This window comes from Panulirus ornatus, chromosome 39 (assembly GCF_036320965.1).
Source record: "Panulirus ornatus isolate Po-2019 chromosome 39, ASM3632096v1, whole genome shotgun sequence".
NCBI classification, from domain to species: domain Eukaryota; kingdom Metazoa; phylum Arthropoda; class Malacostraca; order Decapoda; family Palinuridae; genus Panulirus; species Panulirus ornatus.
Window position 1 is genome coordinate 14,579,071 of NC_092262.1, and position 17,772 is coordinate 14,596,842.

At 41.8% G+C, this 17,772-nt stretch overlaps 1 protein-coding gene across 2 annotated transcripts in view; it reads left to right on the top strand.

The window, feature by feature from the left end:
- Positions 1 to 17,772, top strand: part of ebi (transducin beta like ebi) — a 100,425-nt gene that overhangs the window by 26,766 nt on the left and 55,887 nt on the right. For both annotated transcript variants that reach the window (XM_071685247.1, XM_071685246.1), the window contains 2 exons: positions 791 to 929; positions 14,878 to 15,010. In XM_071685247.1, the coding sequence (XP_071541348.1) occupies positions 791 to 929; positions 14,878 to 15,010 (272 nt within the window). The remainder of the gene's footprint in view (positions 1 to 790; positions 930 to 14,877; positions 15,011 to 17,772) is intronic.

Below are 17,772 nucleotides of genomic sequence, written 5' to 3' on the forward strand. Positions count from 1 at the left end.
TGGAGTAATGTTAAGAGATATAGATAGATTAAGGTGGTAAAAATGGAAAGGATATAACCCTAGGGGCATAGATAGATGGAAGTGGTAGAAATGGAAAGGATATGAGCTTAGGGGCTAATCTAGAGGAATTTGAGAAGGTGTATTTGTGTGTTAATGGATTATATCCCCACAGTATAGCAAGGATTTTCAAATTTTTTTATGAAAACATTTTCACTACAAAAAAGATAGCATATGTAAAGTTTAATGAATATTATGTGGCCTTGCTCACTCTTGGAAGCACTGTTGTGGAAAAGTGTATGTTCTCTTAGGACATACTTCTTTAGGCATATTACTGAAGTGGTAGCCCTTTTGTCTGGCATCCTTTTATCAGATGAACAGTATCCCTTAAACAAAACTGTGATTTGATAGTCATTATCATATGTCACAGACTGTGTTGTAACAGTTATAAGTGAAGCCTTACTATGAATAAGTACTTTGAGAATTGGAAAAAAATTGTGTGAAAAGTGATAACATTGCAAGTGCTATGATGATTTTGAATATGTCACTCCTTATGAGAGTGGGAGAAAACAGCATAATGATACTGATTGAATATATAAGTCCTCTTGTAACCCAGGTGTGGTTTCATGAAATTTGTTTTAGTTATTTGTCTTTAATGAATTAGTTATTGTTACCCATTGTATATATCCTTTTGTGAATATTATAGTACTTGTGTCAGAGTTTATTTTCTTTCATTTTGATAAGCACTGTAGTTGCACAGTTGCTTTGAGACATTGTTTTCTCATTATTGCAGGATGGGTCAGAAAGACTAATTGATAGTCTCTCCCTTATTGATGCTGTAATGCCTGATGTTGTAGCTTCCAGACAACAGCAGAACCAGCAGCCAAAAGCTGTAGTAAAGACTGAGATTCCAAGCACGAATGGTGATGAAGGTGGGTTGATGTGTGAAGAACTCATTCTCTTCTGTAGTACTCTACTCTTCCTTAAAGTGATTCGATATAAAGTTTTCTTTTGTTGTATAAATACCTAATTTTTGTTACCTAGGTGTACAACACAAATTCGTTAGTTGTGGTGATGAAAATTACACACAACAAAAGACTTAGTCTCTCCCTAATCATTTGTTTATCTCATTGTAAATTGGGTGGAGTGGATTTAGCAGCAGATGGAACCATGGAAGCAGAAGTGAGTCACAGGGTAGGGGAGGGGGCGAAGGTTCTGGGAGCCTTGAAGAATGTGTGGAAGGCGAAAACGTTATCTTGGAGAGCAAAACTGGGTATGTTTGAAGGAATAGTGGTTCCAACAATGTTATCTGGTTGCAAGGCATGGGTTATAGATAGGGTTGTGCGTAGGAGGGTGGATGTATTGGAAATGAAATGTTTGAGGAGAATTTGTGGTGTGAGATGGTTTGATTGAATAAGTAATGAAAGGGTAAGAGAGATGTGTGGAAATAAAATGAAATGTGGTTGAGAGAGCAGAAGAGGGTGTATTGAAATGGTTTGGTCACATGGAGAGAATGAGCGTGGAAAGATTGACAAAGAGGATATATGTGTCAGAGGTGAAGGGAACGAGGAGAAGCGGAGACCAAATTAGAGGTGGAAGGATGGAGGGAAGAAGATTTTGAGCGCTCAGGACCTGAACATACAGGAGGGTGAAAGGCGTGCAAGGAATAGAGTGAATTGGAACGATGTGGTGTACTGGTGAAATGTATAGGTATGTATATGTGCGTGTGTAGGCGTTTATGTATTTACATGTGTATGTAGGTGGGTTGGGCCATTCTTTCGTTTGTTTCCTTGATCTACCTTGCTAGCGTGGGAGACGGTGGTTAAGTATAAAAAAAAATTGGGTAATGTTTGTGGTTGAATATGCAGATGGGTTGTATCTGCAGCTACATGGCTGGGATATTGAAAAGGATTACATTCTCTTTCTGTTGTTTTGGGTAAAATACTCTAGTTCTTCGCTGCAGCCGTAAACCTTTTCCATCCACACCACTACATAAACCACCAGCATCCAAGTTGAAAGAATAAGCTTTCCCTGCTTCCCTCTTTGCCAGCCTCTACACAAAGCTCCCCACTGCTAACAAACACAACACTGATAAAACATATACAGAATGACCCAGCAAGCACTAAACAACCTCCTTTCCAATTCAGTCTTAAACACCACTCTGCTTGACATCCACCCATCTAAAACTGCCCTTCATAGATATTTGCAAGTTATGCTTTCTCTTTCTACATTCTGGACATCATCTATCCCTACAACATTTTAAACACTGTTTTTAACATGTCTTGAGACCCTTCATGCCAGTGATGTATCTGCCACAGGAAAGACACTGCTCACTTACTACTCTGTTATCCTGCACTTGCCCCACATTGAAGCTCACTCAACTTGTGTCCTGCTTGATGGACTAGGCCAGCTAGGGCCTCATGAAAAATTGTGGTAGGAAGTTATTTAGAGAGGAAGTTAGAATCCTTATTGTAAACTAGAAATTTTTCTGTAGAGACATAATTATAGTCTAATCTATCTATCTGTATCTTTGATGTCCTTTCCCTTTGGTAACTCCCTCAAGAATTGGTCATAGCAAAAGTTTCTGTAACTGTTGAACTCAGGTTGCCACTTCTTAGCCTTTAGTGCCTCACCCTTAACAGGCCACTGGCAGAGCACAACTCTTGTGCAGTGTTTTTAGAGGCTCTTACCTAATGTTCGTACCAATTACTACCTAATGTTCCTACCAGCTACTTCTACCTCGTGTTCCTGTCTGATGTTTCAACCTACCACCACTACTACTACTACCTAATGCTCCCAACTAATTCTCCTACCTACTATTTGTATCTGATGTTTCTAGCTCATGCTCCTGTCTGACATTCATGCCTATTGCTCCTGCCATTTTGCTTAAAGGCAGGGCTAGTGAATTGCACTCATCAAAGGAAAATTTAGAGTAACGAAGAATGAGTTGTGTAAGGTGAGTGTTAAGTGTTATGTGTGACAGGGAGAGATTGTATATTTGAGGACAGAATACTTAATTATTGATAACTGAAATCAGAATGACATTATTAGTAACTGAGACCAGCACAGCATTTGTAGGCATACATTTTAGGTACTCGCCATATGTGTTTAAGATGAATGTTATAACTTATGCCATAAGTACAACTAAAGATCATGTTTTGTTCATTTTTGTTTTCTCAAGGAGATTTTCCATTCTGTATGAAGTTGGAAAAATTGATATTAATAAAATGTCGTATGGGGTAATTATTTTTATTTATTATACTCTGTCGCTGTCTCTTGCATTAGCGAGGTAGTGCAAGGAAACAGACGAAAGAATGGCCTAACCCACCAACATACATATGTATATACGTAAGTGCTCACACATGCACATATATATACCTATACATTTTAACGTATACATACAAGTATCTTTTTTTCTTGCTGTCTCCCACGTTAGCGAGGTAGCGCAAGGAAACAGATGAAAGAATGGCCCAACCCACCCACATACACATGTATATACATACACTTCCACACACGCAAATATACATACCTATACATCTCAACGTTTACATATATATACACACACAGAGACATATACATATATACATATGTACATAATTCATACTGTCTGCCTTTATTTATATATATATATATATATATATTAGGTACAGTAGGGGTGAGGGTCAAGTCAATTGGGAGGTGAGTTTGAATGGAGAAAAACTGGAGGAAGTGAAGTGTTTTAGATATCTGGGAGTGGATCTGTCAGCGGATGGAACCATGGAAGCGAAAGTGGATCATAGGGTGGGGGAGGGGGCGAAAATTTTGGGAGCCTTGAAAAATGTGTGGAAGTCGAGAACATTATCTCGGAAAGCAAAAATGGGTATGTTTGAGGGAATAGTGGTTCCAACAATGTTGTATGGTTGCGAGGCGTGGGCTATGGATAGAGATGTGCGCAGGAGGATGGATGTGCTGGAAATGAGATGTTTGAGGACAATGTGTGGTGTGAGGTGGTTTGATCGAGTAAGTAACGTAAGGGTAAGAGAGATGTGTGGAAATAAAAAGAGCGTGGTTGAGAGAGCAGAAGAGGGTGTTTTGAAATGGTTTGGGCACATGGAGAGAATGAGTGAGGAGAGATTGACCAAGAGGATGTATGTGTCGGAGGTGGAGGGAACGAGGAGAAGAGGGAGACCAAATTGGAGGTGGAAAGATGGAGTGAAAAAGATTTTGTGTGATCGGGGCCTGAACATGCAGGAGGGTGAAAGGAGGGCAAGGAATAGAGTGAATTGGAGTCATGTGGTATACAGGGGTTGACGTGCTGTCAGTGGATTGAATCAAGGCATGTGAAGCGTCTCGGGTAAACCATGGAAAGCTGTGTAGGTATGTATATTTGCGTGTGTGGACGTGTGTATGTACATGTGTATGGGGGGGGGGGTTGGGCCATTTCTTTCGTCTGTTTCCTTGCGCTACCTCGCAAACGCGGGAGACAGCGACAAAGTATAAAAAAAAAAAAAAAAAAAAATATATATATCATCCCTGGGGATAGGGGAGAAAGAATACTTCCCACGTATTCCCTGCGTGTCGTAGAAGGCGACTAGAAGGGAAGGGAGCGGGGGGCTGGAAATCCTCCCCTCTCGTTTTTTTTTTAATTTTCCAAAAGAAGGAACAGAGAAGGGGGCCAGGTGAGGATATTCCCTCAAAGGCCCAGTCCTCTGTTCTTAACGCTACCTCGCTATTGCGGGAAATGGCGAATAGTATGAAAAAAAAAATATATATATATATATATATATTTTTTTTTTTTTTTTTTTACTATTCGCCATTTCCCGCGATAGCGAGGTAGCATTAAGAACAGAGGACTGGGCCTTTGAGGGAATACCCTCACCTGGCCCCCTTCTCTGTTCCTTCTTTTGGAAAAAAAAAAAAAAAAAACGAGAGGGGAGGAAAAGTGTGTGGAAGAAGAAAGTTAAGAGTAAATGTGAATAAGAGCAAGGTTATTAGGTACAGTAGGGTTGAGGGTCAAGTCACTTGGGAGGTGAGTTTGAATGGAGAAAAACTGGAGGAAGTTAAGTGTTTTAGATATCTGGGAGTGGATCTGGCAGCGGATGGAACCATGGAAGCGGAAGTGGATCATAGGGTGGGGGAGGGGGCGAAAATCCTGGGGGCCTTGAAGAATGTGTGGAAGTCGAGAACATTATCTCGGAAAGCAAAAATGGGTATGTTTGAAGGAATAGTGGTTCCAACAATGTTGTATGGTTGCGAGGCGTGGGCTATGGATAGAGTTGTGCGCAGGAGGATGGATGTGCTGGAAATGAGATGTTTGAGGACAATGTGTGGTGTGAGGTGGTTTGATCGAGTGAGCAACGTAAGGGTAAGAGAGATGTGTGGAAATAAAAAGAGCGTGGTTGAGAGAGCAGAAGAGGGTGTTTTGAAGTGGTTTGGGCATATGGAGAGGATGAGTGAGGAAAGATTGACCAAGAGGATATATGTGTTGGAGGTGGAGGGAACAAGGAGAAGAGGGAGACCAAATTGGAGGTGGAAAGATGGAGTGAAAAAGATTTTGTGTGATCGGGGCCTGAACATGCAGGAGGGTGAAAGGAGGGCAAGGAATAGAGTGAATTGGAGCGATGTGGTATACCGGGGTTGACGTGCTGTCAGTGGATTGAAGAAAGGCATGTGAAGCGTTTGGGGTAAACCATGGAAAGCTGTGTAGGTATGTATATTTGCGTGTGTGGACGTATGTATATACATGTGTATGGGGGGGGGGTTGGGCCATTTCTTTCGTCTGTTTCCTTGCGCTACCTCGCAAGCGCGGGAGACAGCGACAAAGTATAATAATAAAAAAAAAAATATATATATATATATATTTACCAGGAATACTCAACAAACTTATACCTCTATAATTTGAGCACTCACTCTTATCCCCTTTGCCTTTGTACAATGGCACTATGCACGCATTCCGCCAATCCTCAGGCACCTCACCATGAGTCATACATACATTAAATAACCTTACCAACCAGTCAATAATACAGTCACCCCCTTTTGTAATAAATTCCACAATACCATCCAAACCTGCTGCCTTGCCGGCTTTCATCATCCGCAAAGCTTTTACTACCTCTTCTCTGTTTACCAAATCATTTTCCCTAACTCTCTCACTTTGCACACCACCTCGACCAAAACACCCTATATCTGCCACTCTATCATCAAACACATTCAACAAACCTTCAAAATACTCACTCCATCTCCTTCTCACATCACCACTACTTGTTATCACCTCCCCATTTGCGCCCTTCACTGAAGTTCCCATTTGCTCCCTTGTCTTACGCACTTTAATTACCTCCTTCCAAGACATCTTTTTATTCTCCCTAAAATTTAATGGTAAATTATATGGGAGGGTATTGATTGAGAGGGTGAAGGCATGTACAGAGCATCAGATTGGGGAAGAGCAGTGTGGTTTCAGAAGTGGTAGAGGATGTGTGGATCAGGTGTTTGCTTTGAAGAATGTATGTGAGAAATACTTAGAAAAGCAAATGGATTTGTATGTAGCATTTATGGATCTGGAGAAGGCATATGATAGAGTTGATAGAGATGCTCTGTGGAAGGTATTAAGAATATATGGTGTGGGAGGCAAGTTGTTAGAAGCAGTGAAAAGTTTTTATCGAGGATGTAAGGCATGTGTACGTGTAGGAAGAGAGGAAAGTGATTGGTTCTCAGTGAATGTAGGTTTGCGGCAGGGGTGTGTGATGTCTCCATGGTTGTTTAATTTGTTTATGGATGGGGTTGTTAGGGAGGTAAATGCAAGAGTTTTGGAAAGAGGGGCAAGTATGAAGTCTGTTGGGGATGAGAGAGCTTGGGAAGTGAGTCAGTTGTTGTTCGCTGATGATACAGCGCTGGTGGCTGATTCATGTGAGAAACTGCAGAAGCTGGTGACTGAGTTTGGAAAAGTGTGTGGAAGAAGAAAGTTAAGAGTAAATGTGAATAAGAGCAAGGTTATTAGGTACAGTAGGGTTGAGGGTCAAGTCAATTGGGAGGTGAGTTTGAATAGAGAAAAACTGGAGGAAGTGAAGTGTTTTAGATATCTGGGAGTGGATCTGGCAGCGGATGGAACCATGGAAGCGGAGGTGGATCATAGGGTGGGGGAGGGGGCGAAAATCCTGGGGGCCTTGAAGAATGTGTGGAAGTCGAGAACATTATCTCGGAAAGCAAAAATGGGTATGTTTGAAGGAATAGTGGTTCCAACAATGTTGTATGGTTGCGAGGCGTGGGCTATGGATAGAGTTGTGCGCAGGAGGATGGATGTGCTGGAAATGAGATGTTTGAGGACAATGTGTGGTGTGAGGTGGTTTGATCGAGTGAGCAACGTAAGGGTAAGAGAGATGTGTGGAAATAAAAAGAGCGTGGTTGAGAGAGCAGAAGAGGGTGTTTTGAAGTGGTTTGGGCATATGGAGAGGATGAGTGAGGAAAGATTGACCAAGAGGATATATGTGTCGGAGGTGGAGGGAACAAGGAGAAGAGGGAGACCAAATTGGAGGTGGAAAGATGGAGTGAAAAAGATTTTGTGTGATCGGGGCCTGAACATGCAGGAGGGTGAAAGGAGGGCAAGGAATAGAGTGAATTGGAGCGATGTGGAATACCGGGGTTGACGTGCTGTCAGTGGATTGAATCAAGGCATGTGAAGCGTCTGGGGTAAACCATGGAAAGCTGTGTAGGTATGTATATTTGCGTGTGTGGGCGTATGTATATACATGTGTATGGGGGGGGGGTTGGGCCATTTCTTTCGTCTGTTTCCTTGCGCTACCTCGCAAACGCGGGAGACAGCGACAAAGTATAATAAAAAATAATATATATATATTTATATATATATATATATATATATATATATATATATATATATATATATATATATCATCAGCGAACAACAACTGACTCACTTCCCAAGCTCTCTCATCCCCAACAGACTTCATACTTGCCCCTCTTTCCAAAACTCTTGCATTCACCTCCCTAACAACCCCATCCATAAACAAATTAAACAACCATGGAGACATCACACACCCCTGCCGCAAACCTACATTCACTGAGAACCAATCACTTTCCTCTCTATCTACACGTACACATGCCTTACATCCTCGATAAAAACTTTTCACTGCTTCTATCAACTTGCCTCCCACACCATATATTCTTAATACCTTCCACAGAGCATCTCTGTCAACTCTATCATATGCCTTCTCCAGATCCATAAATGCTACATACAAATCCATTTGCTTTTCTAAGTATTTCTCACATACATTCTTCAAAGCAAACACCTGATCCACACATCTGGTTTACCCCAGACGCTTCACATGCCCTGATTCAATCCATTGACACCACATCAACCCCGGTATACCACATCGATCCAATTCACTCTATTCCTTGCCCGCCTTTCACCCTCCTGCATGTTCAGGCCCCGATCACTCAAAATCTTTTTCACTCCATCTTTCCACATCCAATTTGGTCTCCCACTTCTCCTCGTTCCCTCCACCTCTGACACATATATTCTCTTTGTCAATCTTTCCTCACTCATTCTCTCCATGTGCCCAAACCATTTCAGAACACCCTCTTCTGCTCTCTCAACCACGCTCCTTTTATTTCCACACATCTCTCTTACCCTTACATTACTTACTCGATCAAACCACCTCACACCACATATTGTCCTCAAACATCTCATTTCCAGCACATCCACCCTCCTGCGCACAACTCAATCCATAGCCCACGCCTCGCAACCATACAACATTGTTGGAACCACTATTCCTTCAAACATACCCATTTTTGCTTTCCGAGATAATTTTCTCGACTTCCACGCATTCTTCAAGGCTCCCAGGATTTTCGCCCCCTCCCCCACCCTATGATTCACTTCCGCTTCCATGGTTCCATCCACTGCCAGATCCACTCCCAGATATCTAAAACACTTTACTTTCTCCAGTTTTTCTCCATTCAAACTTACCTCCCAGTTGACTTGACCCTCAACCCTACTGTACCTAATAACCTTGCTCATATTCACATTTACTCTCAGCTTTCTTCTTTCACACACTTTACCAAACTCAGTCACCAGCTTCTGCAGTTTCTCACATGAATCAGCCACCAGCGCTGTATCATCAGCGAACAACAACTGACTCACTTCCCAAGCTCTCTCATCCACAACAGACTGCATACTTGCCCCTCTTTCCAAAACTCTTGCATTCACCCCCCTAACAACCCCATCCATAAACAAATTAAACAACCCTGGAGACATCACACACCCCTGCCGCAAACCTACATTCACTGAGAACCAATCACTTTCCTCTCTTTCTACACGTACACATGCCTTACATCTTCGATAAAAACTTTTCGCTGCTTCTAACACTTGCCTCCCACACCATATATTCTTAAAACCTTCCACAGAACATCTCTATCAACTCTATCATATGCCTTCTCCAGATCCATGAATGCTACATACAAATCCATTTGCTTTTCTAAGTATTTCTCACATACATTCCTCAAAGCAAACACCTGATCCACACATCCTCTGCCACTTCTGAAACCACACTGCTCTTTCCCAATCTGATGCTCTGTACATGCCTTCACCCTCTCAATCAATACCCTCCCATATAACTTACCAGGAATACTCAACAATCTTATACCTGTGTAATTTGAGCACTCACTTTATACCTCTGTAATTTGAGCATTCACTTTTATCCCCTTTGCCTTTGTACAACGGCACTATGCAAGCATTCCACCAATCCTCAGGCACTTCATCATGTCATACATACATTAAATAACTTTACCAACCAGTCAACATTACAGTCACCCCCTTTTTTAATAAATCCACTGCAATACCAGCCAAACCCGCTGCATTGCCGGCTTTCATCTTCCGCAAAGCTTTTACTACCTCTTCTATGTCTATCAAATCATTTTCCCTAACCCTCTCACTTTGCACACCACCTCTACTAAAACACCCTATATCTGCCACTTTATCATATACATATATATCATATACAGATGTACATATTCATGCTTGCTGCCTACATCCATTCCCGTTGCCACCCCACCACACATGAGATGACTCCCTCTCCTCTCACTCGTGTGTGAGGTAGCGCTAGGAAAAGACAACAAAGGCCACATTCGTTCACACTCAGTCTCTAGCTGTCATGTGTAATGCACTGAAACCAGAGCTCCCTTTCCACATCCAGGCCACACAAAACTTTCCATGGTTTACCCCAGGTGCTTTCAATGCCCTGGTTCAATCCATTGACAGCACGTCGACCCCGGTATACGTATTGTTACAATTCACTCTATTCCTTGCACTCCTTTCACCCTTCTGTATGTTCAGGCTCTATTCATTCAAAATCTTTTTCACTCCATCTATCCTCCTCCAATTTGGTCTCCTGCTTCTCCTTGTTCCCTCCTCATATGACACATATATCCTCTTTGTCAATCTTTCCTCACTCATTCTCTCCATGTGACCAAACCATTTCAATACACCCTCTTCTGCTCTCTCAACCACACTCTTTTTATTACCACATATCTCTCTTACCCTTTCATTACTTACTCGATCAAACCACCTCACACCACATATTGTCCTCAAAAATCTCATTTCCAACACATCCACCCTCCTTCACACAGCCCTATCTACAGCCTATGCCTTGCAACCATATAACATTGTTGGAACCAATATTCCTTCAAACATACCCATTTTGCTCTCAGAGATAACGTTCTCGCCTTCCACACATTCGTCAGTGCTCCCAGAACCTTCACCCCCTACCCACCCTGTGACTCACTTCCACTTCCATGGTTCCTCCGCTGCCAAATCCACTCCCAGATATCTAAAACACTTCACTTCCTCCAGTTTTTCTCCATTTAAACTTACCACCCAATTGACTTGTCCCTCAACCCTACTGTGAACCTAATAACCTTGCTCTCATTCATATTTACTCTCAGCTTTCTTCTTTCACACACTTTACCAAACTCAGTCACCAGCTTCTACAGTTTCTCACTCGAATTAGCCACCAGTGCTGTATCTCAGCAAACAACAACTGACTCACTTCCCAAGCCCTCTCATCCAGAACAGATGCATACCTGCCCCTCTCTCCAAAACTCTTGCATTCACCTCCATAACAACCCCATCCATAAACAAATTAAACATCCATGGAGACATCACGCACTGTTGCTGCAAACCAACATTCACTGGGAACCAATCACTTTCCTCCCTTCCTACTCATGCACATGCCTTACATCCTCGATAAAGACTTTTCACTGCTTATAGCAACTTGCCTCCCACACCATTTACTCTTAATACCTTCCACAGGGCATCTTTATCAACTCTACCATATGCCCTCTCCAGATCCATAAATGCTACATACAAATCCATTTGCTTTTCTAAGTATTTCTCACATACATTCCTCAAAGCAAACACCTGATCCACATATCCTCTACCATTTCTGAAACCACACTGCTCTTCCCCAATCTGATGCTCTGTACATGCCTTCACTCTCTTAATCAATACCCTCCCATATGATTTGCCAGGAATACTCAACAAACTTATACCTCTGTAGTTTGAACACTCACCTTTATCCTCTTTGTCTTTGCACAGTTGGACTATGCATGCTTTCTGCCAGTCCTCTGGCATTCACCGTGAACCATACATGCATTGAATATTTTCGCCAACCAGCCAACAACAGTCACCCCCTTTTTTGATAAATTCCGCTGCAATACCATCCAGACTACCGCCTTGCCGGCCTTCATCTTCCCTAAAGCTTTCATTACCTCTTCTCTGTTTACCAAACCGTTCTTTCTGACCCTTTCACTTCGCACACCACCTCGACCAAAACATCCTATATCTGCCACTCTGTCATCGGACACATTTAACAAACCTTCAAAATTCTCACTCCATCTCCTCACTTCACCACTACTTGTTATTACTTCCCCATTAACTCCCTTCACCTATGTTCCCATTTGTTTTGTCTTATGTACTTTATTTACCTCTTTCCAAAACATCTTTTTATTCTCCCTAAAATTTAATGATACTCTAACTCTCATTTGCCCTCTTTTTCACCTCTTGCACCTTTCTCTTGACCTCCTGCCTCTTTCTTTTATACATCTTCCAGTTATTTGCACTATTTCTTTGCAAAAATTGTCCAAATGCCTCTCTCACCTCTTTCACTAACAGTCTTACTTCTTCATCCCACCACTCACTACCCTTTCTAATCTGCCAACCTCCCACCTTTCTCATGCCACAGGCATCTTTTGCGCAAGCCATCACTGCTTCCCTAAATACATCCCATTCCTCCCCTACTTCCCTTATGTCATTTGCTCTCACCTTTTTCCATTCTGCACCCAATCTCCTTGTACTTCCTCACACAAGTCTCCTTTCCAAGCTCACTTACTCTCACCACTCTCTTCACCCCAACATTCTCTCTTCTTTTCTGATAGCCTCTACAAATCTTCACCTTCGCCTCCACAAGATAATGATCAGACATCCTTCCAGTTGCCCCTCTCAGCACATTAACATCCAAGAGTCTCTTTCATGTGCCTATCAATTAATCCTTAATCCAGTAATGCTCTCTGGCCATCTCTTTTACTCACATATGTATACTTATGGATATATCTCTTTTTAAACCAGGTATTCCCAATCACCAGTCCTTTTTCAAGACACAAATCTAAAATCTCTTCACCATTTCCGTTTACAACACTGAACACCCCATGAACACTAATTATACCCTCAACTGCCACATTACTCACCTTTGCATTCAGATCATCCATCACTATAACCCAGTCTCGTGCATCAAAGCTGCTAATACACTCACTCAGCTGCTCCCAAAGCACTTGCCTCTCATGATCTTTCTTCTCATGCCCAGGTGCATAGGCACCATTAATCAGCCATCTCTCTCCATCCACTTTCAGTTTTACCCATATCAATGTAGAGTTTACCTTCTGACACTGTATCACATACTCCTGCAACTCCTGCTTCAGGAGTAGTGCTACTCCTTCCTTTGCTCTTGTCCTCTCACCAACCCCTTACTTTACTCCCAAAACATTCCCAAACCACTCTTCCCCCTTACCCTTGAGCTTCATTTTACTCAGAGCCAAAACATCCAGGTTCCTTTCCTCAAACATACTACCTATTTCTCCTTTTTTCTCATCTTGGTTACATCAGCGCACATTTAGACACCCCAATCTGAGCCTCTAAGGAGGGTGAGCACTCCCTACATGACTTCTCCTGTTTCCCCTTTTAGAAGGGGGTAAATTAATGTATATATAATTTTCCCTTGTTTGAATTATCCTTGTATTGCTTTTGAATGCTTAATGAAGTTGTTCATAAGAGTTTTTATATTTTCATAAAGTTATGTGAGAAAAGAATGTGGGGAAAACAAACTTTTTAAAAAAGATTTTGATTCTCTCTATTATTATATACGTATTTCATTCCAAGTACTCTGGGTTGAATCATGTGAATACAGCCTCTGAAAATCACACTCATATTTTCAACCCTTTCTGTGTGTGTTTAAGGGAAACAGGGACATCCACATATATAAAGTGCTTCCTGTGTTCCACTTTGCAAAATTGATATTTCAAGGAAGGCCAATGTATTCATTTACACTACCTTCATGAACAAAATGCTAACATTGTATCCCCAGTCATCCCTGTAGACTTTTTATTTGAAATTTCCCTAGCCTTGATCAAAAGTCTTGCTTTATCTATTCGTATCATTTGCAGTCTACCTCTGATCCATGGACCTTTTATTGTAGTACTGTATACCTGTATCTTCTTAACCAGCCTATCATTTACCACACAGTCTGTATTACCATGCCATCTTTTAAGACTTAGTTCCATATACCTTTGTAATGATTTTTTTTTCACAGTGAATGAGTTTGGAAGTGTGTGAAAGGAAGTTGAGAGTAAATATGAATAGAAGCAAGGTTAATAGGTTTAATGGGATAGAGGGACAGTTTAGTTGGGGTCGAAGTTTGAATGGAGAAAATCATGAAGTGAAATGTTTTAGATACCTGAGAGTGGACATGGCAGCAAATGGAAATATGGAAGCAGAAGTGGCTTAAAAGTATGATGTTGGGGTGAAGGTTCTGGGAGCATTGAAGAAAGTGTGGAAAGAGAGGTCATTTGCTAGGAGGGCAAAAATAGGTATGTGAAGGTATAGTAATCCTAACAATGTTGTATGGATGCAAGGCAGAGGAGGTTGGTTGTGTTGGAAATGAAATGTTTAAGGACAGTATGTGGTGTAAAGTGGTTTGATCAAGTAGGTAATGAAAGGGTTAGAGAAAAGTGTGGTGATAAAAAGTGCATGGTTTAGAGAGCTGAAGATGGTGTGCTCAAATGCTTTGGAATTAGGAGAGAATGAGTGAAGAAAGGTTGACAAAAAGGGTATGTGTCAGGACTTTGGAAAGAATGCGTGAAGAGAGGTTGACAGAAAGGGTATGTGTCAGAAGTGGAGAGGATAAGGAGAAGGGGTAGACTGAATTAGAGATGGAAGGATGATATTGAAAAAGATATAAGTGCTTGGGGCTGAACATGCTGGAAAGTGAAAGGCATGCATGGAATAGAGTGAATTGGAATGATGTGGTATGCAGGGATTGACATGCTGTCAATGGACTAAACCAGGGCTTGTGAAATGGAAAGGTCTGTGAGGGCCTGTGATTTATGGTTTACCCCAGACACTGCACATGCCATGGTTCAATCCATTGACAGCAAGTTGACCCCGGTATACCACTTTGTTCCAATTCACTCTTTTCCTTGCACACCTTTCACCCTCCTGCATGTTCAGGCCCCGATCGCTCAAAATCTTTTTTACTCCATGGAATTAAAGAATGGTGTTATATAAAGAAGATTTCTGTGCTTTTGTGCTAACTCTTTTCAGGTTTTTAATGTATTCATTTTTTCCAGGAACAACTGGCGAGAATATGGATGTGGACAATAGTGTGGAAATCCCACTGAACAAAGCAACAATCTTACGAGGTCACGAGTCTGAAGTGTTTATATGTGCCTGGAATCCCACTACGGACCTCTTGGCATCAGGGTATTGAACTGCTCAAGTTTTTAGATTTTTGATATATAAGCAAAACATAACATGCAGGATGTTCAAATACAGATCACCCTTTGAAAGCTCCTGGAAATGTTATAAAAGAATAGATATTATTTCTTTCTTACAGTTTTTAGGGTATAATTTGAGAACCATACAAAAGTGAAAGGTGTGATTTTGTCATAAATCAAGCCACTTATGCTAACTGAGAATAGTAATTACTTTCTTCTAAACACTGAACATTTTTAAGTCTTTCTTTTGCTTCATTTTTCAAGTTCAGGGAGTTCTTTATTTGCTCTACCATTGCCATACTCCTCACAACTTATATTTATATCTTTCTTTCTTTCATACTATTCGCCATTTCCCGCATTAGCGAGGTAGCGTTAAGAACAGAGGACTGGGCCTTTGAGGGAATACCCTCACCTGGCCCCCTTCTCTGTTCCTTCTTTTGGAAAATGAAAAAAAAAGAAAAAAAAAATTGAGAGGGGAGGATTTCCAGCCCCCCCTCTCCCTTCCCTTTTAGTCGCCTTCTACGACACGCAGGGCATACGTGGGAAGTATTCTTTCTCCCCTATCCCCAGGGATAGGGGAGAAATTATATTATACTTTGTTGCTGTCTCCCGCGTTAGTGAGGTAGCGCAAGGAAACAGACGAAAGAATGGCCCAACCCACCCACATACACGTGTATATACGCACATGTCCACACACGCACATATACATACCTATACATTTCAACATATACATTTATATACATACACAGACATATACACATGTACATAATTCATACTTGCTGCCCTTATTCATTCCCATTGCCACCCCGCCACTCATGAAATGACAACCCCTCCCCCGCATGTGCGCGAGGTAGCGCTAGGAAAAGACAACAAAGGCCACATTCCTTCACACTCATGTCTCTAGCTGTCATGTATAGTGTACTGAAACCCACAGCTCCCTTTCCACATCCAGGCCCCACAAAACTTTCCATGGTTTACCCCAGACGCTTCACATGCCCTGGTTCAATCCATTGACAGCACGTCGACCCCGGTATACCACATCGTTCCAATTCACTCTATTCCTTGCACGCCTTTCACCTTCCTGCATGTTCAGGCCCCAATCGCTCAAAATCTTTTTCACTCCATTCTTCTACCTCCAATTTGGTCTCCCAATTCTCCTTGTTCCCTCCACCTCTGAAACATATATCCTCTTTGTCAATCTTTCCTCACTCATTCTCTCCACATGACCAAACCATTTCAAAACACTCTCTTCTGCTCTCTCAACCACGCTCTTTTTATCACCACACATATCTCTTACCCATTCATTTCTTACTCGATCAAACCACCTCACACCACATAGTGTCCTCAAACATCTCATTTCCAACACATCCACCCTCCTTTGTACAACTCTATCTATAGCCCATGCCTCACAACCGTATAACATTGTTGGAACCACTATACCTTCAAACATAGCCATTTTTGCTTTCCGAGATAATGTTCTCTCCTTCCACACATTTTCAATGTTCCCAGAACTTTTGCCCCCCTCCCCCACCCTGTGACTCACTTCCGCTTCCATGGTTCCATTCGCTGCTAAATCCACTCCCAGATATCTAAAACACTTGACTTCCACCAGTTTTTCTCCATTCAAACTTACCTCCCAATTGCCTTGTCCCTCAACTCTACTGTACCTAATAACCTTGCTCTTATTCACATTTACTCTCAGCTTTCTTCTTTCACACACTTTACCAAACTCAGTCGCCAGCTTCTGCAGTTTCTCACCCGAATCAGCCACCAGCGCTGTATCATCAGCAACAACAACTGACTCACTTCCCAAGCCCTCTCATCCACAACAGACTGCATACTTGCCCCTCTCTCCAAGACTCTTGCATTCACCTCCCTAACAACCCCATCCATAAACAAATTAAACAACCATGGAGACATCACACACCCCTACCACAAACCGACATTCACTGAGAACCAATCACTTTCCTCTCTTCCTACTCATACACAAGCCTTACATCCTCGATAATAACTTTTCACTGCTTCTAGCAACTTATCTCCCACACCATATATTCTTAGTACCTTCCACCGAGCATCTCTGTCAACTTTGTCATATGCCTTCTCCAGATCCATAAGTGCTACGTACAAATCCATTTGCTTTTCTAAGTATTTCTCACATACATTCTTCAAAGCAAACACCTGATCCACACATTCTCTACCACTACTGAAACCACACCTGCTCTTCCCCAGTCTGTGCTCTTCACCCTCTCAATCAATACCCTCCCATATAATTTCCCAGGAATACTCAACAAACTTATACCTCTGTAATTTGAGCACTCACTCTTATCCCCTTTGCCTTTGTACAATGGCACTATGCATGCATTCTGCCAATCCTCAAGAACCTCACCATCAGTTATACAAACATTGAATATCCTTACCAACCAGTCAACAACACAGTCACCCCCTTTTTTAATAAATTCCACTGTAATACCATCCAAACCCGCTGCCTTGCTGGCTTTATTTTCCTCAAAGCTTTTACTACCTCTTCTCTGTTTACCAAATCATTCTCCCTAACCCTCTCACTTCGCACACCACCTCGACTAAAACCCTATATCTGCCACTCTGTCATTTAACACATTCAGCAAACCTTCAAAATACTCACTTCATCTTCTGACATCACCACTACTTGTTATTATATCCCCATTAGCCCCCTTCACCGATGTTCCCATTTCTTCTCTTGTCTTATGCACTTTATTTACCTCCTTCCAA